General features: G+C 43.5%; 1 protein-coding gene across 1 annotated transcript in view; it reads right to left on the bottom strand.

The window, feature by feature from the left end:
* Nucleotides 1-17519, bottom strand: part of LOC121445654 (DNA repair protein RAD50-like) — a 33743-nt gene extending 16224 nt beyond the window's left edge. Inside the window, exons 1-7 of the mRNA XM_041647796.1 lie at nt 17393-17519; nt 16899-17092; nt 15151-15261; nt 14010-14102; nt 13823-13936; nt 8829-8956; nt 6516-6740 (exon numbers count right to left, since the gene is read on the bottom strand). Of these exons, the coding sequence (XP_041503730.1) occupies nt 6516-6740; nt 8829-8956; nt 13823-13936; nt 14010-14102; nt 15151-15261; nt 16899-17092; nt 17393-17519 (992 nt within the window). The remainder of the gene's footprint in view (nt 1-6515; nt 6741-8828; nt 8957-13822; nt 13937-14009; nt 14103-15150; nt 15262-16898; nt 17093-17392) is intronic.
* Between the last annotated feature and the right edge of the window lie 6279 nt (nt 17520-23798).

The raw sequence follows: 23798 nt of genomic DNA on the forward strand, positions 1-23798 counted from the left end.
CCTTGTAGCTTCTGATCCTAAGTATTATAATCCATTCTCCACACACCAGGCAGTATGACTGTCATGCTTTGCAATGGACTTTCAGGAACCAAACCGTTCACCAGGGCTATTTAGCACAGCATTCTTAGCCCGTCATCTGTTTCACCAGATGTCCTGCTTCTCCTGCTCTTGGGGCTATAGTATTCACTACTGTGCACCTGGCACGGCTGTGTCTCCCCACCGTGCACACCTTGCTCCCTCAGTTACTACACTGTTCATTTTCACAGTAGTACCCACCATTACTTGCTATTTTCTTGCCTTTTTTTCCCTCGAACTCACAGCGATCCAGCTGCCTCTGCCTCCTAAGTGCTGGGATTAAAGTGTGTGCCACTACACCCAGCTGCTTCTTTTTCTTAATTTGTTTCTTTATTTGTATATACTTTATCTAGAACATATAGTCAGATAAAGTATATCTATATCAGCAAACAAAAGCTTAATATAAATGACAATTTTGTATTTCATATAAACATCCACCTAAGGAGTTATAAAACAAAGCAAACTTAGTCAAGTATCATGGCTATTAGAAAGTTGAGTTTAAGGCCACATTTATACAATATAAACATGTCTACAACTACAAATTATGTAAGTGCAGGCTTTTCCTTTAAAGGTTTTAAAAGGGCTATCATGGTAGCAGCTTGGCAATACCAGAATAGAAAGTCCCCGTTTCTGAAGTCTAATCTTATCTCTGCTAGTTACTTGGGTAATCTTGGGCAGGCTGCTTAATCTCTCTAGTAAACACAGTGTGTGATACTCGGTCTTTTACAGATGAACAAAAAGAATTTGATTATGGCCAACATAGTAAATACTTAGAATTTGGTCTCTCCTCTGCAAAGCTTCCAACGTTGGGACATTTAATCTCCAAAAATACTGAAATATAGCAATGGAAACCTATGTTTCCTTAACAGAGTTAATTTTTTTTTTTTTTTTTTTTGTGTGTGCATGTGTGTTTCAGGACAGGGTTTCTCTGTAGCTTTGGAACCTGTCCTGGAACTAGCTCTTGTAGACCAGGCTGGCCTTGAACTCACACAGATCTGCCTGCCTCTGCCATCTGAGTGCTGAGATTAAAGACGTGAGCCACCACAGCCTAGCTCAGAGTTAGTTCCTGAAGTCAGTAGAAAACAGAGAGTTTAGGAACTTCAACACTGGAGCACAGAGCCAGGAATGGCTCAGACCCAGAATTCTTTGGGTCTTGAGAGATCCAGGGAGGAAGACTAGTATAAATTCCTGGGCGACATAGTGGAAGGTTCAAGAAAACCTGAGTATGTGTGAAATCCTGTCTCTAAACACACACACACACACACACACACACACACACACACACACTCGAGGAAGGGAAGGAGGGAAGGACAGGAGAAAGGAAAATGCCGTGGAAGCTGGATTAATTCTACATTGTCTTAGAGTTTGTCCTGTAACTATCTCTATAGTGAATGTTAGTATATATTTTTTAATCCCTATTTTATAGATGAGGAAACATCTATAAAGATGTGGTAAATAGTTACCTAATACAACAAGGTTAAAATTCTTTTTCCAGAGACAGTACTTTTAGCTATGTGTTATAGGTTTGGCAGGCCTGGTGAAGACCAAATTTGTCAACTTTCAGAGAACGTCTACCCTGCTAAGTCACTCCCAGTTTTACTTTCCATGGTATCTTTGACTGTAATCCACATGATAGCTTCTTATTGACAATCTGTCCTGAACCGTTTCAACACCCTTGCCAGCAGAATCCTGTTCTTACTGCACATTGAAAGTTGGTGCGAGGGCTACTAGATCCACAGCACCTGTTGTTAAAGAACTAAACAAAGCAAGCAGAAGAACACAACACCCTCCAAAGGCATACAGGAAGTAGCAGGGAGGACAGAGAATTACTCGGAAGCAGACAAATGAACATAGTCTATGGGCAAGGGCTCTCAAAATAGTTGATCTGTTTCAAAACCTTAATTAGATTTTTTTTAAAAGATTTATTTATTTATTATATATCCAATATTCTGCCTGCGTGTATCCCTGTGGGCCAGAAGAGGGCACCAGATCTCATTACAAATGGTTATGAGCCACCATGTGGTTGCTGGGAATTGAACTCAGGACCTCTGGAAGAGCAGCCAGTGCTCGTATCCTCTGAACCATCTCGCCAGCCCCTTGAGCCATCTCACCAGCCCCCTTAATTAGATTCTAATTAGAGATGTGGCAGACAAGATTGTTTAGTAAGTTTCTGTTGTGATCAAATCCCTGAGATAAAAAACTCAAGGGAGAGGTGATTATTTGGCCCAGTTTCACTCCATGGTCAGCTGACTCCATGGTTTGTCAAGTCCGTGGCAAGGCATGAAGAAGCTAATTCACTTCATGGTAGTCAGGCAGCAAAGAAAAGTAATAAGAAGAGGCCAGGCTCAGACACTGTCTTCTAAGGCAGGCTCTTAGTGACCCACTTCCTTCAGGAAGGCCTTGAGTTCTACCACTTCCCAACAACTTACCCCAAACATTCTTGAGTCAATGTCTCTTGAAGCTTAGGGTAGCCTTAAGTCACTATGTGGGTGGAGCTGATCCTCCTGCCTCCACCTCTTAAGTACTGGGATTAACAGAGTGCACTATTATTTCTGGCTTCAAACTTTAAATGGATTAAACAAATGTCTATTAGAATAGAGTCTTGATATCTAGCTGCCTGTAGAAATACCCTCACAGACACACTGGTGTGCTTTACCAATCTAGGTGCTTCTTTGTATTTGTGTTTGTATTCTTGTTAGTGTGTGTGTGTGTGTGTGTGTGTGTGTATACACATGTACATGTACACATGCTAGCTTGCTTGCCTATGCCACAGAGTTTGTGGAGGACAGAGGATAACTTACAGGAGTTGGTGCTACCCTTCAACCATGAAGATTCTGGGGACTGAATTAAGGTAGCCTTTTTTTTTTTTTTTAAAGATAGAGTCTATATATACCTGGCTGCCTCAAACTCACAGAGATGTGACTGCCTCCAAAATCTGCGATTAAAGGCATGAGCCACCACACCCAGGCTCCAAGATTCCAAGATGCTTCTAAATGCAGTCAGGTTGACAAGATCACAGAGTATCATCAAAAGTATCAACATATCAGTTTTTCATATATTAACTACAAATTATATGAAAACAACCTCATTTACAACAGATATAGAAACAAAAACCTGGGCATATTTTTAAATAAAGAGGAGAGTGATCACTATGAAACACTATAAATAACAACAACAGAACTCAAAGAGAACACAAGAGTAGAAAGACAGCCCATGTTCATATTCATAGACTAGGCATAAGTATTGTTGAATTGTCCCCTTGCTTTTCCACTGACACACAGATTTAGTGCAATTCATAGCAAAGTATCAAAGACATCCTTCAGATAACTAGGGAAAAAGTCCTCGATTAATATGGACCTATAAAATGAGGAACCAAGCAGACAAAACCCAAGTAGTCAAAGCAATCTTGAACAAAAAGTACAACAGAGAATAGTCTAAAAGCTACAGCAATCTGAATAGCACAGAAGTAACAGAGAGATAGATACCAGATCAGTAAAATGGAACAGAGAGTCTAGAAATGTAATACACACACATCTCTACTGTTAGCTGGTCTTCAGTGACGGTGCTAACAACAGACAGTGGGCAAAGGACAGGGAAAGCTGGGACTCTAGATGCAGAGTACGAACTAGACCTGTCTCTTCCTACATACCATAATCAACAACAGAAAACATTTAACACCTGAAACTCAGACTGCAGAAGGAAGCACAAGGAGCATTGCTTTACAACTCTGCAAAAGGCAAGGGTTTGTTTTTTGGGACAAGATACTAAAAGTACTAAGAACAAAAACAAAAGTAGACAAAAATTACATCAAATCATAAAGCTGCTGCCCAGCAAAGGAAAGAATCAATAAAGAGTCTAAGGAATGGGAAAAAATGATGTTACCCATTCACCTGGCAGGGTAAACATCCAGAACATATGAGGAACTTAAAAATGAGTAGTCTGCTGAGTGGTGGAGATACACAGCTTTAACCCCAGCACTCAGGAGGAGGAGGAAGGCAGAGTTCGGAGTTCAAGGTTATCCTGAATTTACGTAGTGAATTCCGGAATAGTCAGGGCTGCACAGAAAAACCCTGTCTCAAACAAACAACAACAAAAAAAATGAGTGATTCAATAAACTAAAGAAGGGGCAAATGAGCTACATACGTACCTCTCAAAATACAAATGATCAGCAGACATGAAAACACACTGCTATCATTTGCCATTAGTGAAACACACACGGTCCACATGTGAGAGACCGGCTCACTCCAGTTAGAACACACATGGTCCACATGTGAGAGACCGGCTCACTCCAGTTAGAACACACACGGTCCACATGTGAGAGACCGGCTCACTCCAGTTAGAACACACACAGTCCACATGTGAGAGACCGGCTCACTCCAGTTAGAACACACATGGTCCACATGTGAGAGACCGGCTCACTCCAGTTAGAACACACATGGTCCACATGTGAGAGACCGGCTCACTCCAGTTAGAATGACTCCCATAAAACAAGCGTTGACGAGGATGCAGGAGGAGATCAGTTTGAAGATTCTCCAAAAGACACCCACACCTTTAATCCTAGCAGTCAATTCTGTTAGTCTAAGGTCAGCCTTAGAACAAGCAAAACCAAAAACAACGCCCCCTCCAAAGATAGGGCTAGCAAGACAGCTCAGTGGATCACACACTTCCTGCACAAGCCTGATGACCTGCACTCAGTCAGAGGAACCTGTGCAAAGATAGGCGAGAACCACTCCACAAAGTTGTTCTTTGACCTCCAGAGGTGCTATGGCTCCTGTACACACACACACACACACACACACACACACACACACACACCCCTCTTATAAATATACAACAGAAATACTTATGTTTAAAAATAAAACCCCCAAACACACCAAGAGATAGACTGACGATACTACCCAGCTATCTCAGTCCCAGGTGATAGCGGTAGAAAGTTGAAGTATTCTGAAGAGGTGGGTGTGGTAGCGCATGCACTTAATCCCAGACCTTGGAAGGCAGAGAGGCAGGGACAGCCTGGTCTACATATCAAAGTTCTGGGCTAGTCAGGAATGAGAGATCAGCTCTCCACTAAATCCTGAAACTAGAACACTCATAACTAGAGGAGATCTAACCCATGCATATCATATACATATGTGGAAATTATCATACTGACTCCATTAATATGCATGATTAACCCTGTCTTGAAAAACCAAAACCAAAAACAATTTTAAAAACTTTTTTTTTTTTTTTTTTTTTTTTTGAGGGAGATGGGAGTTAAGGTAGAAACGGTTTCTCTGTGTAGTCCTGGCTGTCCCGAAACTCACTTTGTAGGCCAGGCTGGCCTCAAACTCAGAGATCCATCTACCTCAGCCTACTGAATGCTGGGATTAAAGTCCCGGCTACAAAAATACTCTATTTTTTTTTGTTTGTTTTTGTTTTGTTTTTCGAGACAGAGCTTCTCTGTAGCTTTGGGACCTGTCCTGGAACTATAGCTCTTGTAGACCAGGTTGGCCTCAAACTCAGAGATCTGCCTGCCTCTGCCTCCCGAGTGCTGAGATTAAAGGTGTGCGCCACCACCGCCAGGCCCAAAAAATACTCTATTCTTAAAAAAAATTAATAAAAAATGAGAGGACTGTCCACAAAGGTCACAACTGTTTCTCATTTTATACCCATTACATTAAACTCATAAATTCACTTGCTACAGCCTGTTACCTACTGGGATTATAGGCAACTGAGCCACCATATTGGGCTAGTAAAACCATAAAAAAGAAATACAGCATTCTGTAAAAATCAAGCATATCCTACAACTCATTGCCACATACATAGCGTTAGTCTATCTCTTTGTCAGAAAATGTCATAGAGTTTGGGAGACAGGCACAGCAGTGATTCATGGCAGGATTCTGTACATGAGAGCATGGATGAACTACAGCCATATCAAAATGGACAAAACCAAAACAGCAACTCCTGGAAGAGTACCTGAAATGGGATGCCACTTTTAAAAGCTTGAACACAACACACGTGTATTAAACCTGGTTTTTAAGAGCAGAGAAAGCAAACATCTTTGTTCCCGAGATAGGGAGTAGATGCTGAAGACTGAAATGGGAGAGCATCTAAGTGGATGCCAGTCAGTAGTAAACAGTGACGTTCCTGGACTGGCTAGGGGAGGATGCTGAAGACTGAAATGGGAGAGCATCTAAATGGATGCCAGTCAGTAGTAAACAGTGACGTCCCTGGACTGGCTAGGGGAGGATGCTGAAGACTGAAATGGGAGAGCATCTAAGTGGATGCCAGTCAGTAGTAAACAGTGACGTTCCTGGACTGGCTAGGGGAGGATGCTGAAGTACTTTTCATTCCATGGCATATATGAAATGTCATATACTGAAAAGACAAAAACAGGAAAAAAGACGACCACAGTGCGCCACCTGCTATCACTGCAGTGAGCACAAGCACAGAGGACTTACTGGTCGAGAGTCTTGTAGTAGATGTCCAGGTCCTTGTTCACCAGCTCTGTGGTTCTCATGACAATCATCATTTCTCTATACTTCTCCTCAGCATCCCGAAACTGAGGTTCTCGGAGCTCCTTCTTAAAGTGAAGAATTTCTTCTTCATAGCCCTTCTGCCGCCCCAATGCCAAACTGTGGTTTCGTTTTATAGTGTCTATGTTCTCTTCCAACTTCTGATGCTCACTAGAAAAGGGGAAATGATTAGTGAGAACAACTGTTCAGCTTTTGGCAACCTAAGCAGAAAGTCCCTAAGACAGGTGTCATTCTCGATGATGAGCACACAGCAGAGGCTCCGGACTTCCTAAGGCTTTTGAGCTAGTTCTTTTCCTTTCAAACTTCTGCAGTATTTAGGTTTCTGAAGAAGTTAATTTTTACGTGCTAAATAAAGAATCCTCATAACACGTGAGCATCATAACAGCCCCTGGGTTTTAGATGCTGACAATGTAAAGCACTACTGGGGATTCACGCAACAAAATCACACACTTCTGCATTAGAAAGAACTAAGGAGGCTACAACTGCCAACAATGAGAAGTTACTGGTAACAGGTTTCAATCAGTTTTACTTACAAATGTCAAAGTGTCAAAGACACAGTACAATTTTATCTGCAATAAACTAGTCATTTTCTACAGTAAAATGCATTAAAAATTGTTTCTGTTGCAAAAGTATAAAAATCACAATTCTGACCAAAAAGTACTCAAAATTTTCTAGTACCCTGGAAGATTATACAGAATTTAATATATGCCTTAAATTTCTTCATTTACTTACTTGTTAAGCACATGTTCTGTGCTAGATATTGCTCACAAGTCTATGGACATCATATATAGTTTATCTATTTGGTTGATGGTTCTGCCACTTCCTAGTATGGAAGATTTGTTAAGGAATAGATAAATTATGCAGTCTGAAGCATGCTCAGCCAGGTATGGTCGTGTACACCTTTAATCTCACACATGGGAGGTAAAAGTAGGTGGAGCTCTGTGAATTCAAAGCCTGTCAGGTCCATAGAGTGAGTTCCAGGACAGTCAGGGGACAGTCAGTGAGAACCTGTCTTTAAAAATTGCTAAGTTTAATCACAAAAGTATTTTTTTTTAAAAAAAAATCTATCTTGGGCTGGAGAGATGGCTCAGCAGTTCAGAGGATCCTGGTTTAACTCCCAGGACTCCACATAGTGACTCACAATCACCTAACACCAGTTCCAGGGAATCCAACACCATCTAGTCGCCTCTACACGCACTATATGAATGTGGCACACATACATACACGTGGGCAAAATACTCATAAAATAACTAAAAAGAAAATCTGAGTTGAGATGAGGTCCTAGCCCTGAGAAAATTAAATGGACACCAAGTTCCATTCCTAACCAGAAGCTATTTGCAATAAATACCAGCCGAAAACAGGAAAATCAGTTTTCTACAATGGAGTGTCACTGGGGTCATCAACCATATTCCAGGGCAGGCCTCATGCCCAGGAGTAGCTGGCCAAGCCAAAAGAACTTCATGGTTTTCTGTTGTTGCTGTGGTTTTGAAATAGGGTCTCTTTATGTAGACCAGGCTGTCCCAGAACTCACAGAAATCCACCTGCCTCTGCTTCGCAGTTACTGGGATTAAAGATCAGTGCCACCACAGCCTAGCCTTGGTGGGTTTTTTGTTTCATTTTGGTTTGGTATTTTTTTTTAATATTTATTTATTTATTATGTATACAATATTCTGTATGTGTGTATGCCTGCTGGCCAGAAGAGGGCACCAGACCCCATTACAGATGGTTATGAGCCACCATGTGGTTGCTGGGAATTGAACTCAGGACCTTTGGTAGAGCAGGCAATGCTCTTAACCTCTGAGCCATCTCTCCAGCCCCTGGTTTGGTATTTTTTAACTTACTGGTCTTTTGTTTGTTTTTATTTTCTTGTGTGTATGTGTGTGGGTTTCAAAAAAAAAAATTTTTTTTGAAAGAGGAAGAACATAATATTGGGGGAAAGGATATGGGAGGACGCTCCATTGTAGATAAGTGGGTCCTGGGAATCTAACCTGGATCCCCTGGAAGAGCAGCCAGTATTCTTAACTACTAAGCCATCTCTCCAGCTCCTGGTTTCTTTATACTCATAACAGTAAAGACCTTCACTGAAACAAAAACACTATTTTGTGTTGAGTACAGTGATCATGCACGTAATTTTAGCCCTTGAGCGGTTGAGGCAGGAACACCATGAGTTTGGGACCAGCTTGGGCTGTTTAAGAAGACCTCAAAAATAAACAATAAACACTATTTACTGAAACATACTTTTTCATTTGTAAAACTTGCATTTGTCCCATCTCCTTCAAATGTTGTTTTCTTTCTTCTTCAACTTCTTTTAGTTCCTCTCTTCTTTTCCTTAGTGTAAGGTTATCCTGCAGCCACCTTTCTTGTATCTAGACATAAACGCTGTATTAGTTAACAAAAATAAACAAGCTAACAGGCACGTGCAGACAGACAGTGATAATACTGCCTTCTCTACAATCACGTTAAACTGACCAAAAGGAGACTCAGCCAGTGGGACAGGAGGGGCCGGAAGGAGAGAGCAGCCTGCACTGCCCCTTCATGACTATGATGCAAGAGCTCTTCTTCGGCAGAGGTGAGCCTCTTAATAACTGAATAGAGCGTGTATTTTTGTGTACTTATTTATAAAATACTGATATATTTGGTAAAAAGTCATTAAAGGTGGTCATTTTATATACACAAAATGGATAATGGAAAAATTAACCAGATGTTATTTTCTTCTTGTCTCAAACTGCTGGGATAAAGGTGTGTATCACCACACCAGGCCCAGACATATTTCATGCCTACAACCTTAATCATCTTCCCCAGGAACCATGCTACATAGCCTGCTGATCTAGAGTATAAGACTTCATTAACATGTATAATATTTATGTTCCTATGGTATAAAAATAAAACCTTAACAAATCAAGAGATCAATATAAACTGTTGAAGTCTTCCCTACGTTACTCCCTAGTCTTATTCGTCTCCTCATGCGTGTCCAGACTATCAGACACTTTAGAGTATGTGTCAGACACAATCTCTGCCTCCAGGCTGGCAAATACAAGTTGAGTGTTCCTACTCTGAACATCCAAAATCCTCAATGGGTTTGGCAGAATTTCAGATTTTTAAATTAGGGATGCTCAATTGGTATAGAGTCTATGCAATTATTAAAAGATATAAAGAAATACAAGATGGAAAACACTGCTAAGGCCAAGCACTTTGAATGAGGATTACTTTACCCATAATCTCACAAGGGAGTGGGAAGTAACACATAGCTGTGAATCTGAGATGTTTCTGCCTGTTGACCTGCAATAGTAAGAAACAGGCTGTGGCTAGGTGGTGCACACCTTTAGTCCCAGTACTTGGAAGGCAGAGACAGGCAGATGGATCTCTGTGAGTTTAAGGCCATCCGGGGCTACAGAGCAGGAAAGCCAGAGCAGTTAAACAGAGAAACCCTGTATCAAAAAGAAAAAACAAGAGAAAGAGAAAGAAAAAAAAAAGAAAGAAAGAGAGAAAAAAAGAAAGAAAGAAAGAAAGAAAGAAAAAGGAAAAAAGAAAAAGAGAGAGAAAGAGAAACTGGCTGTTGATGCTGAGTGGTCTTAATCCTTGAAAAGACATTCCGTTACCTGGCAAGAACGAGAAACAACTACCCTGATAGTTTTCCTAGTGATTACAGTGAATTACAAGAGACACACATTAGGAGACAATTTAGAAGCCGACACTGGAATTTAGGGGAAAAAGTCTTGCAGAAACTCAGTGCTGTAGGAGTAGGAGGGAAAAGTTTTGACACTACCTTGCTTCCAACTGTCAAGTATCTGGGTGGTAGGAGACAAGGCTTTCTCTCATGTGCTAAAGGTTCAAATCAAACTGTGCTCCCAAGAAACACTATTTTTAGTTTTTAAAAAATTATTATTATTATTATTTCGAGACAGGGTTTCTCTGTAGCTTTGTAGCCTGTCCTGGAACTAGCTCTTGTAGACCAGGCTGGCCTCAAACTCACAGAGATCCACGAGTGCTGGGATTAAAGGCGTGCGCCACCACCGCCCGGCTTTTAAAAAAATTATTAAGAAGAATGGTAAAACTGAGTGTGGTAGTGCACACCTTTAATCACAGCACTTGGGAGGCAGAGGCAAGAGCATTTCTGTGAGTTCAAGGTCAGTCTGGTCTACATCATGAGTTCTAGGTCAGCCAGAGAAGAAAGGGAAAAGTGAAGGCTACCACTGTGCAAACTCATGAAAGGCATTACTATAAACAGCTAAAGGTAGCCAAGGTGACACGGCTGTGAAGGTTCAGTGGCTGAGGCAACGCAAGACACACTGAAGACAGCTGTGCTCGCTGAAGCCTTGCCATGGAGAACAGAGCTTTTATCCTGATTAGGAACATGGAAAGGCTGCTTTCATCTGGTGTGATCTAACATTTGAACTGATTTTCATGATAGCATGTAAGGGCGCTTTATAAAGGGCCATCACACACTGTAGTTAAGACTGATTCTTATGCAACATTCCCAATTTGACAGCACACAATCATCAGACAAGTATTTCTTTTAGGTTACCTTCCAGTCTTACTTTAGTTTGTGTGAATTATGGTGATAATGCCACCTACTGTAAAGTGTTATTCTGAAGGTGAAGTCAGAACAGTATTTGGCTCAGTAACTGGTTGTAAAAAGCTGTGGGGTCCAATTTTCCTTTGGAATTCTAATTGTAGCTCACAAAATATAAAGAATAAGATAAAGAAAGGGAAAAAAACAGGTTAACACTTAAAAGTTCATCTTTGTTAGGCTCTATTTGATGGTTGTTTATTTGATGGTTTTTGGGTGTGCGTCACAAACATCTCTATGTATGTGTGGCAGCCAAGAAAACCTTGAGTGTCACTCCTCACTATACTACTTCAGTATTTTTTGTTTGCTTGTTTTTGAGGCATGGTCTCTCAGGGACACTGAAACTCACCAGTGAGCACTAGGCACAGCCATTTACTGCCTCCCCAGCACTGTGATTTCTAACTGTGTGCCGCTATGCTTGCTGCTCACCAGTAATACCGGCTCTACTTCCCCCCTTCATATATATGCCTTCACTGAAAAAAGGGAGGCAGATTTCAAATTACTCCCCTCACCCAAGATTTATTTAGTATGTATACAGTGTTCTGCCTGAAGAGGGCATCGGCTCTTATGACAGATGGTTGTGAGCCACCATGTGGTTGCTAGGAATTGTACTCAGGATCTCTGGAAGAGCAGCCAGTGCTCTTAACCACTAAGCCATCTCTCCAGCCCCTCAAATTACTTAAGATAAAACTTGACTGGACTTAAACTAGCACATAAATCGGTGAGTTCCCAGCCACAGAGTTCAGCTGATACAGCAATGCACACAGTTGGCCATGGTGACTTCCAGAGAGACAGAGCCCATAGGACACAGATGGAGGGATTCGTTAGGACAACTGACCCCATTATAGAGGGTAATGAAACTCATTACCAGTGGTCTGCAAACTCAACAATTCCAGGATGCCAGAAACACAGCTCAGTGACAAGCCTGAGGGTCACTAGTCTAAGTTCTGGACTCTTTCTTTCTCCCGCTTCTACCACTCTACTGCAGGAATTACAGTGAGTGACATCATGCAGTTTATGCAGTGCTAGAGACCAGATCCAAGCCCCCTGTGTGCTACATCTCTAGCCAAAGAGCCTGGAGTTCTGATGTCCAAGAGCAAAAGAAGTGTGTCCTAAAAAGCTGGAAAGATGGTCTAGCAGTTAAGAACACTAGCTGCTCTTGGAGAGGATGGAGTTTGGTTCCTGGCACCCATACTGATTAGCTCACAACCATCTGTAACTCCAGATCCAATGAATCTAAAGTCTTCTTCTGGTCCTGGCAGGCATATACATTCTCATGCACATACAAATATAATGTATCTTAGCTCAAGAGACACAGATGACATCCTTTTCTGTCCTATCCAGTCTCCTAGTCAACTGGAAGGCTCACCCTGCAGGCAGACATTCCAGATATATGTATTAGGTCAGGCAGATAAGCCTTGTATTGATATTTCATTTTTGAAATGCCTGGGAGTGATTGTGTGTACCTATAATCGTAGGACTTGGGATATGAAGATAGGGGGTGGGGGAGGAGGGAGGAGATGGGGGGATGTCAGGAGTTCAAGGTGCCCAGCAATACAACTGGTTATAGGTCAGCCTGGACTGCAAGACTTTGTTTCAAAGAAACAAACAGGCTAATCCTTAAAAGGTAAGGGTTTTGTTTTTGTTTTTTAAGTTTTTTGAGACAGAGTTTCTTCTCTGTGTAGAAGAAACCTGGCTGTCCTGTCCTTGCTCTGGCTCTGTAGACCAGGCAGGCTTAGAAATCCAACTGCCTCTGCCTCCACTGGGATTAAAGGCTTGGGCTACTGGCAAAGATAACATCTCAATCTAATCTTACTGTAGAAATTAATTTTAATAGAGAAAATGACATATATCAACTCTAAAATGAACATTATATTTTCCTTATAGATAAGGAACTAAGGCCCTATGCCTAGCTTACATAATGAGACCTGTCTAAAACTTAAAAAAAAAAGCCTATGAGTTAATATGTAAGATCAAAATATATTAGCTGAAAAGACAGAAAACAATTCAAATGTAAGATATACATATAAACTTAAGTATAAATACACATATAAACCTACACTTATCCATCTGATATACAGACTGATACAGAAATAAAACACATATTTAAGATCAAACAAGAATATAATAGTAGCAACATTTAGGAAGAAGACTGGACATAGGAGGGGGTATTTAATGTTTTATCTTTGTTTTGTTTTAAATAGACAGGATCTCACTATGTAGCTGCAACTCACACAGATCCAACTGCCTCTCCCTTCTGAGTGCTAGAACTAAAGGCTTGTTCCACCATGCCTGGCCTTTTATATGTTTAAACTTTTACTACTGAGAGCCCTTTGTTGAAAATAAAAATGAGCCAGGTGGTGGTGGTGCACACCTTTAATCCCAGCACTTAGGAGGCAGAGGCAGGCGGATCTCTGTGAGTTCGAGGCCAGCCTGGTCTACAGAGTGAGTTCCATGACAGTCAGGGCTACATAGACAAACCCTGTCTCAAAAAAAAAAAAAAAAAACCAAAAGAGAAAGAAAAAAAGGAAACAAACAACAAAAAAAAAAAAAGGAAGAAGAAAAAAAGTATTTTCCCCATTGCATTTCCATCTAATTTATTTTCTATTATAAAAAACTTACTGCAGAAACAGTGCTGTGCTATAGTAGCAGAAAGCCCTACCTTCTGTGTGTCAATATCTTGCCTCATGGTTCCCATTTCTTTATTTATCTTTTCTTTTTGTTTGTCACAGTCATTTAGTTGAGCTACAACTTCATTAAGTTCGGTTTCCTTTTGCTAAAAAAGAAAAAAAGATTCATTGAGTGCACGAAAATAAAAACAAACAAATAATAATTTTGTTCTAAATTACCTTTTTATAGTCATCTTTTCCATCTTGAATATAATTCTCTATGTCTTTCATGTAACCATTAATATTTTTAACCTTCTCTCTGATATCATTGATCTGCGGAAAGACATTTATTAAATTTATACATGTACACACAAAACCAAAACAGATTATACACAAGATGAGTTAGGAATAGTAGCACATGTCCGAAACCCTAGTACTTGGGAGGGAGAATCACTATGACTCCAAGGCCAGCTTGGTCTACATATCAAGTGCCCAGGCCACATACGGAGACTCTGCCTCAAGAAAACAAGCAAGTAAATAAATAATTTAAAAAAATCACCAGGATCTGATAAAGGGGATCAGTAAGAGAGCATAATGGAACACTGGTTTGGAAATCAGAAGCCAGAGGCAGTCAGTTTTCTTTAAGGATGGAGCTCCTGGTAGGTGAACTATACCCTAGAGGACTGGCCTCGAACTCACAAAGATCTGCCTGCCTCTGCCTCCTGAGTGCTGGTAAGTTGAATCTTTTCTCAAGAATTTTCTAAATCCAAAATTATAACATGGCTCAGTAGGTAAGAGTACTTGCTATACTTGCCTGAGGACCCAACTTCAAATTCCCAGCAACCATGTGAAGAAAAAAAAAAAAAAAACCAACAAAAACAACTGGGCATGGCTGTGTGTGCCTGTAACCTCAGCATTGGGGGAGTGGGATGGGATGGGGGACAGCAGATCCTGGACGCTCACCAGGTAGCTCCAGTGAGGCTTAGGTTCAGTAAGAGACTGCCTCAAGGAGACAAGCTGGAGAGTGACAGAAGAAGACCTCCAGCTCTGTTCTGTGTATACATGCATGAGCATGCACACCAGAATACTCACGTGGATGCCCCCCTCAACTATGCGCGCGCAAACACACACACACACACACACACACACACACACACACACACACACGTACGTCATGAGGGTTAGGGATGTAGCTTGGTGATAAGTGTGCTACTCTAGCATTCACAAGGCCCTGAGTTTAATGTCCAGCATTCCAAAAATAGAAATAGTATCACAAACCTGAAACTACTATTTACCTTATCTAGTTATTTATGTAAAATAATAGTGCTATAATTGGTTAACACAGGCATTGGGTAAGCAAAATATGTAAACAAGAACTTACTTTATCCTGAGCCATTTTGTTACTTGTATGCTTTCTGTGGATTAATTCTTCTTTTTCCTGCTGGAACTTTTCCAGTGCTGTCTCCAAAGGGTTTATTTGCTCTTTAGCATCCTGAGCACACACAAAGCCAGACCAGTCATACAACACTTCATTACCTTATTTCAGATGCCAGGCTCCACAGCCTCAGTAAAACACATCCCAGGTGTCAGGCTTTAACTTATTTGCATGTCTTGACAGGGTTGTGAAGATGGCACTGATATTTTTACCCACGTGCTTCAGAGAAGCAAACAAACAGTAACTTGTTCAAGGTCACAAAAGTAAATGTAGTAGCCAAGAGTCTAACCTAGCCCAACTCCAGAAATGACTACCAAAATGACTACAATTTTCATCTAGCCATGATTCCAATTATCCCATATAGCTTATGCATGGATCTTCAAGAGTCCAATAGGGAACTATGTCAGCTCTATGTGATCAAAGACAAGGAAGGTTTGTTCAGTGTAAAGCAGCATTCTTCTTTACATGTCACCTAAGCAGTTATCTTCATCTTCATGGTTGTAACAGCACACCGATTGACGGTGGCGTGCCCACACCTTTTCTGGAAGAAAGGGGACTTTCAGATGACAAACTATTGTACAAATCAGAAGTCTCTTGTGACATTGCGTTGAACATGCACACATGATCACCACAGTTCAAAAAAATGAACCTTGAACTCTTAAAGCATGTTACAAGGAAGACACAGACATTAGTGACTTCAACACTGGTGTGTTTTCTCATGCAGGGAGGTGGTGGTGTGGTGGAGAGCCAAGGACCTTCCCACCGGAAGACCTTTCTGACCATCAACCTTGCTTCCTCTGGACAGCCATGGGCATTCTGAAATCTTTGTTATCTATCTCAACAGGGCTGGGAGATACTCAATGTTTTAAGTAAAAATCATTTATAACCAGTTAAGACTAGTGCAAGGTAATACTACTTTGTAGTATAAATCCAAATTATTTAATCCAGAATTATTTAAGAAATAAAGGAGCATTTATAGCAATCACTGCTAAATAGACTGGGTAACACGTGTAGTGCCTACTGAATGAGTGGCTGTAATCATGAAAACCGGGATTAGGACCTTGCTTTGATGCACTGAGATAAAGCCAGCGGGTGCACTCCAGGGCCCACAGCACCCCATGCCCATTCACTGTACTGGCAAGCAGGCTGAAATCACATGTGGGATTGAATGGAGCAGTGCTAACATACGGGTGTCTGTCCTGGGTCGTGTAAAGAAGAACCAAGTATCTGGTTAGATAGCGAATTTTCATGTGTCAGATGGTGGCTGGCTATGAATTCTTGTCCCCAAGTGTTGTATCTATGACATGAAAATTCGCTATCTAACCAGATACTTGCTTCTTCTTTACACGACCCAACTCTTTCTTCCAAATCTTTCTGCCACTCAAAAATCACATGAAGTCGGGCAGTGGTGGCACGCGCCTTTAATCCCAGCACTTGGGAGGCAGAGGCAGGCGGATCTCTGTGAGTTTAAGGCCAGCCTGGTCTACAAGAGCTAGTTCCAGGACAGGCTTCAAAGTTAGAGGAACCCTACCTTGAAACCCCCCCCCCCACCCCCCCAAAAAACACCACACATGAAGAATCATCATAACACTTTCATTTGAGTCTCACAATAACCGTAGTTATGTCTCTTCACATCAATATTGGAATTTTGTGTCTGGACTAAGTTACAAAACAACATGTATGTGCATTCCTACCTTTATCTCTCTGTATAAAGACTGAACTTCTGTGGACAATTCCACAGTCTGCTCCTCCATTTGCTGACGACGTTGCAAATTCGTGGATATCTGCAGTTTCTCTGATTTCAGCTCATTTGTTTTACTTTTCAGGCACTGAATTTGCTCCTGCTGGTCCTGTATAAGCTTACGGTTCAATTCAATCTTACTGGAAACTGAACAGAAACATATGGATGGGTACAGAAAGCACTGTTATCACCCTCTGAGTTCTTACAGTGTAAAGAATTCAGAGGCTGAAATGCAGTGGGCTCCAGCACGCAACAAGGGTGCCCCGCTCGCTATCCCCACCCAGTCACAGGGCAGGCACAACTGGGAAAGAGCTCAGCTCATCAGACTCTACAATTCCAGGTGTGTTGCACAAGGCACGGAAACAGGCAGGACACTTGGAAAGGAGCGGGAGAGTGAACGCGTGGGAGGCAGCACCGACGTCTGTGTGGGGTGCGAGCACTCATTACCTGTATCCACTTTATGTTGTTTTTCCTGTTTTTCCTGGTTAACCTGCTGGACAGTTCGATCCAAGTCTACCCCTTGCAGCTTAGCTGCCTGCTGTGCAATTTTCCTTTCAACATCCTTCAGCTCCATCTTAAGAACAGAACAGTTACTTCTAAGAGACTCACTGCATTATCATGATTCAAGCCCTTTTAAAGCCAAGTTTAACAGGATAAAAAGTGAAATTAAGGTCTGGTACTTTAAATAAGGTAAATGAACTATGACTCACTTTCCATAGTTTATAAATTCTTTAAGCCTAGGATTTAAACAAATCAGTTAATGAGTTCAGTTAATCAGTTTTCTGTACCTGAAAATTAGCTACTGTGGAGAGAGGGAGGGAGGGAAAAAAAGAGAAAGAGAGAGAGAATGTGAGCCTCACTGTGTAGCCATGACTGGCCTGGCACTTGCTATGTAGACCAGGCTGGTACTGAACTTAGAGATCCACCTGCCTCTGCCTCCCCAGTGCTGGGATTAAAGGTGTGCACCATCATGGCCAGCTACTGCTTTTTGTTGTTGTTTTGATTTTTTTTTGTTTTGTTTTAAGAGAAGAGTTTCCCTGTGTAGCTCTGATTGTTCTGGAATTTGATCTGCCTGCCTCGATCTCCCGTGCTGCGACTAAGAGTGCGCCCCCACCGCCCGGGCTCAGCTACTGTTTCTAACACATCCACATCCACATCCACATCCACATCCACATCCACATCCACATCCACATCCACATCCACATCCACATCCACATCCACATCCACATCCACATCCACATCCACATCCACATCCACATCCACATCCACATCCACATCCACATCCACATCCACATCCACATCCACATCCACATCCACATCCACATCCACATCCACATCCACATCCACATCCACATCCACATCCACATCCACATCCACATCCACATCCACATCCACATCCACATCCACATCCACATCCACATCCACATCCACATCCACATCCACATCCACATCCACATCCACATCCACATCCACATCCACATCCACATCCACATCCACATCCACATCCACATCCACATCCACATCCACATCCACATCCACATCCACATCCACATCCACATCCACATCCACATCCACATCCACATCCACATCCACATCCACATCCACATCCACATCCACATCCACATCCACATCCACATCCACATCCACATCCACATCCACATCCACATCCACATCCACATCCACATCCACATCCACATCCACATCCACATCCACATCCACATCCACATCCACATCCACATCCACATCCACATCCACATCCACATCCACATCCACATCCACATCCACATCCACATCCACATCCACATCCACATCCACATCCACATCCACATCCACATCCACATCCACATCCACATCCACATCCACATCCACATCCACATCCACATCCACATCCACATCCACATCCACATCCACATCCACATCCACATCCACATCCACATCCACATCCACATCCACATCCACATCCACATCCACATCCACATCCACATCCACATCCACATCCACATCCACATCCACATCCACATCCACATCCACATCCACATCCACATCCACATCCACATCCACATCCACATCCACATCCACATCCACATCCAATCCACATCCACATCCACATCCACATCCACATCCACATCCACATCCACATCCACATCCACATCCACATCCACATCCACATCCACATCCACATCCACATCCACATCCACATCCACATCCACATCCACATCCACATCCACATCCACATCCACATCCACATCCACATCCACATCCACATCCACATCCACATCCACATCCACATCCACATCCACATCCACATCCACATCCACATCCACATCCACATCCACATCCACATCCACATCCACATCCACATCCACATCCACATCCACATCCACATCCACATCACATCCACATCCACATCCACATCCACATCCACATCCACATCCACATCCACATCCACATCCACATCACATCCACATCCACATCCACATCCACATCCACATCCACATCCACATCCACATCCACATCCACATCCACATCCACATCCACATCCACATCCACATCCACATCCACATCCCACATCCACATCCACATCCACATCCACATCCACATCCACATCCACATCCACATCCACATCCACATCCACATCCACATCCACATCCACATCCACATCCACATCCACATCCACATCCACATCCACATCCACATCCACATCCACATCCACATCCACATCCACATCCACATCCACATCCACATCCACATCCACATCCACATCCACATCCACATCCACATCCACATCCACATCCACATCCACATCCACATCCACATCCACATCCACATCCACATCCACATCCACATCCACATCCACATCCACATCCACATCCACATCCACATCCACATCCACATCCACATCCACATCCACATCCACATCCACATCCACATCACATCCACATCCACATCCACATCCACATCCACATCCACATCCACATCCACATCCACATCCACATCCACATCCACATCCACATCCACATCCACATCCACATCCACATCCACATCCACATCCACATCCACATCCACATCCACATCCACATCCACATCCACATCCACATCCACATCCACATCCACATCCACATCCACATCCACATCCACATCCACATCCACATCCACATCCACATCCACATCCACATCCACATCCACATCCACATCCCACATCCACATCCACATCCACATCCACATCCACATCCACATCCACATCCACATCCACATCCACATCCACATCCACATCCACATCACATCCACATCCACATCCACATCCACATCCACATCCACATCCACATCCACATCCACATCCACATCCACATCCACATCCACATCCACATCCACATCCACATCCACATCCACATCCACATCCACATCCACATCCACATCCACATCCACATCCACATCCACATCCACATCCACATCCACATCCACATCCACATCCACATCCACATCCACATCCACATCCACATCCACATCCACATCCACATCCACATCCACATCCACATCCACATCCACATCCACATCCACATCCACATCCACATCCACATCCACATCCACATCCACATCCACATCCACATCCACATCCACATCCACATCCACATCCACATCCCACATCCACATCCACATCCACATCCACATCCACATCCACATCCACATCCACATCCACATCCACATCCACATCCACATCCACATCCACATCCACATCCACATCCACATCCACATCCACATCCACATCCACATCCACATCCACATCCACATCCACATCCACATCCACATCCACATCCACATCCACATCCACATCACATCCACATCCACATCCACATCCACATCCACATCCACATCCACATCCACATCCACATCCACATCCACATCCACATCCACATCCACATCCACATCCACATCCACATCCACATCCACATCCACATCCACATCCACATCCACATCCACATCCACATCCACATCCACATCCACATCCACATCCACATCCACATCCACATCCACATCCACATCCACATCCACATCCACATCCACATCCACATCCACATCCACATCACATCCACATCCACATCCACATCCACATCCACATCCACATCCACATCCCACATCCACATCCACATCCACATCCACATCCACATCCACATCCACATCCACATCCACATCCACATCCACATCCACATCCACATCCACATCACATCCACATCCACATCCACATCCACATCCACATCCACATCCACATCCACATCCACATCCACATCCACATCCACATCCACATCCACATCCACATCCACATCCACATCCACATCCACATCCACATCCACATCCACATCCACATCCACATCCACATCCACATCCACATCCACATCCACATCCACATCCACATCCACATCCACATCCACATCCACATCCACATCCACATCCACATCCACATCCACATCCACATCCACATCCACATCCACATCCACATCCACATCCACATCCACATCCACATCCACATCCACATCCACATCCACATCCACATCCACATCCACATCCACATCCACATCCACATCCACATCCACATCCACATCCACATCCACATCCACATCCACATCCACATCCACATCCACATCCACATCCACATCCACATCCACATCCACATCCACATCCACATCCACATCCACATCCACATCCACATCCACATCCACATCCACATCCACATCCACATCCACATCCACATCCACATCCACATCCACATCCACATCCACATCCACATCCACATCCACATCCACATCCACATCCACATCCACATCCACATCCACATCCACATCCACATCCACATCCACATCCACATCCACATCCACATCCACATCCACATCCACATCCACATCCACATCCACATCCACATCCACATCCACATCCACATCCACATCCACATCCACATCCACATCCACATCCACATCCACATCCACATCCACATCCACATCCACATCCACATCCACATCCACATCCACATCCACATCCACATCCACATCCACATCCACATCCACATCCACATCCACATCCACATCCACATCCACATCCACATCCACATCCACATCCAATCCACATCCACATCCACATCCACATCCACATCCACATCCACATCCACATCCACATCCACATCCACATCCACATCCACATCCACATCCACATCCACATCCACATCCACATCCACATCCACATCCACATCCACATCCACATCCACATCCACATCCACATCCACATCCACATCCACATCCACATCCACATCCACATCCACATCCACATCCACATCCACATCCACATCCACATCCACATCCACATCCACATCCACATCCACATCCACATCCACATCCACATCCACATCCACATCCACATCCACATCCACATCCACATCCACATCCACATCCACATCCACATCCACATCCACATCCACATCCACATCCACATCCACATCCACATCCACATCCACATCCACATCCACATCCACATCCACATCCACATCCACATCCACATCCACATCCACATCCACATCCACATCCACATCCACATCCACATCCACATCCACATCCACATCCACATCCACATCCACATCCACATCCACATCCACATCCACATCCACATCCACATCCACATCCACATCCACATCCACATCCACATCCACATCCACATTCCACATCCACATCCACATCCACATCCACATCCACATCCACATCCACATCCACATCCACATCCACATCCACATCCACATCCACATCCACATCCACATCCACATCCACATCCACATCCACATCCACATCCACATCCACATCCACATCCATCCACATCCACATCCACATCCACATCCACATCCACATCCACATCCACATCCACATCCACATCAATCCACATCCACATCCACATCCACATCCACATCCACATCCACATCCACATCCACATCCACATCCACATCCACATCCACATCCACATCCACATCCACATCCACATCCACATCCACATCCACATCCACATCCACATCCACATCCACATCCACATCCACATCACTCCACATCCACATCCACATCCACATCCACATCCACATCCACATCCACATCCACATCCACATCCACATCCACATCCACATCCACATCCACATCCACATCCACATCCACATCCACATCCACATCCACATCCACATCCACATCCACATCCACATCCACATCCACATCCACATCCACATCCACATCCACATCCACATCCACATCCACATCCACATCCACATCCACATCCACATCCACATCCACATCCACATCCACATCCACATCCACATCCACATCCACATCCACATCCACATCCACATCCACATCCACATCCACATCCACATCCACATCCACATCACATCCACATCCACATCCACATCCACATCCACATCCACATCCACATCCACATCCACATCCACATCCACATCCACATCCACATCCACATCCACATCCACATCCACATCCACATCCACATCCACATCCACATCCACATCCACATCCACATCCACATCCACATCCACATCCACATCCACATCCACATCCACATCCACATCCACATCCACATCCACATCCACATCCACATCCACATCCACATCCATCCCACATCCACATCCACATCCACATCCACATCCACATCCACATCACATCCACATCCACATCCACATCCACATCCACATCCACATCCACATCCACATCCACATCCACATCCACATCCACATCACTCCACATCCACATCACATCAATCCACATCCACATCCACATCCATCCACATCCACATCCAATCCCATCCACATCCACATCCACAT

This window comes from Microtus oregoni, unplaced genomic scaffold (genome assembly GCF_018167655.1).
Source record: "Microtus oregoni isolate MIOR12 unplaced genomic scaffold, Mior012 000255F_ref0000239, whole genome shotgun sequence".
Taxonomy (NCBI): domain Eukaryota; kingdom Metazoa; phylum Chordata; class Mammalia; order Rodentia; family Cricetidae; genus Microtus; species Microtus oregoni.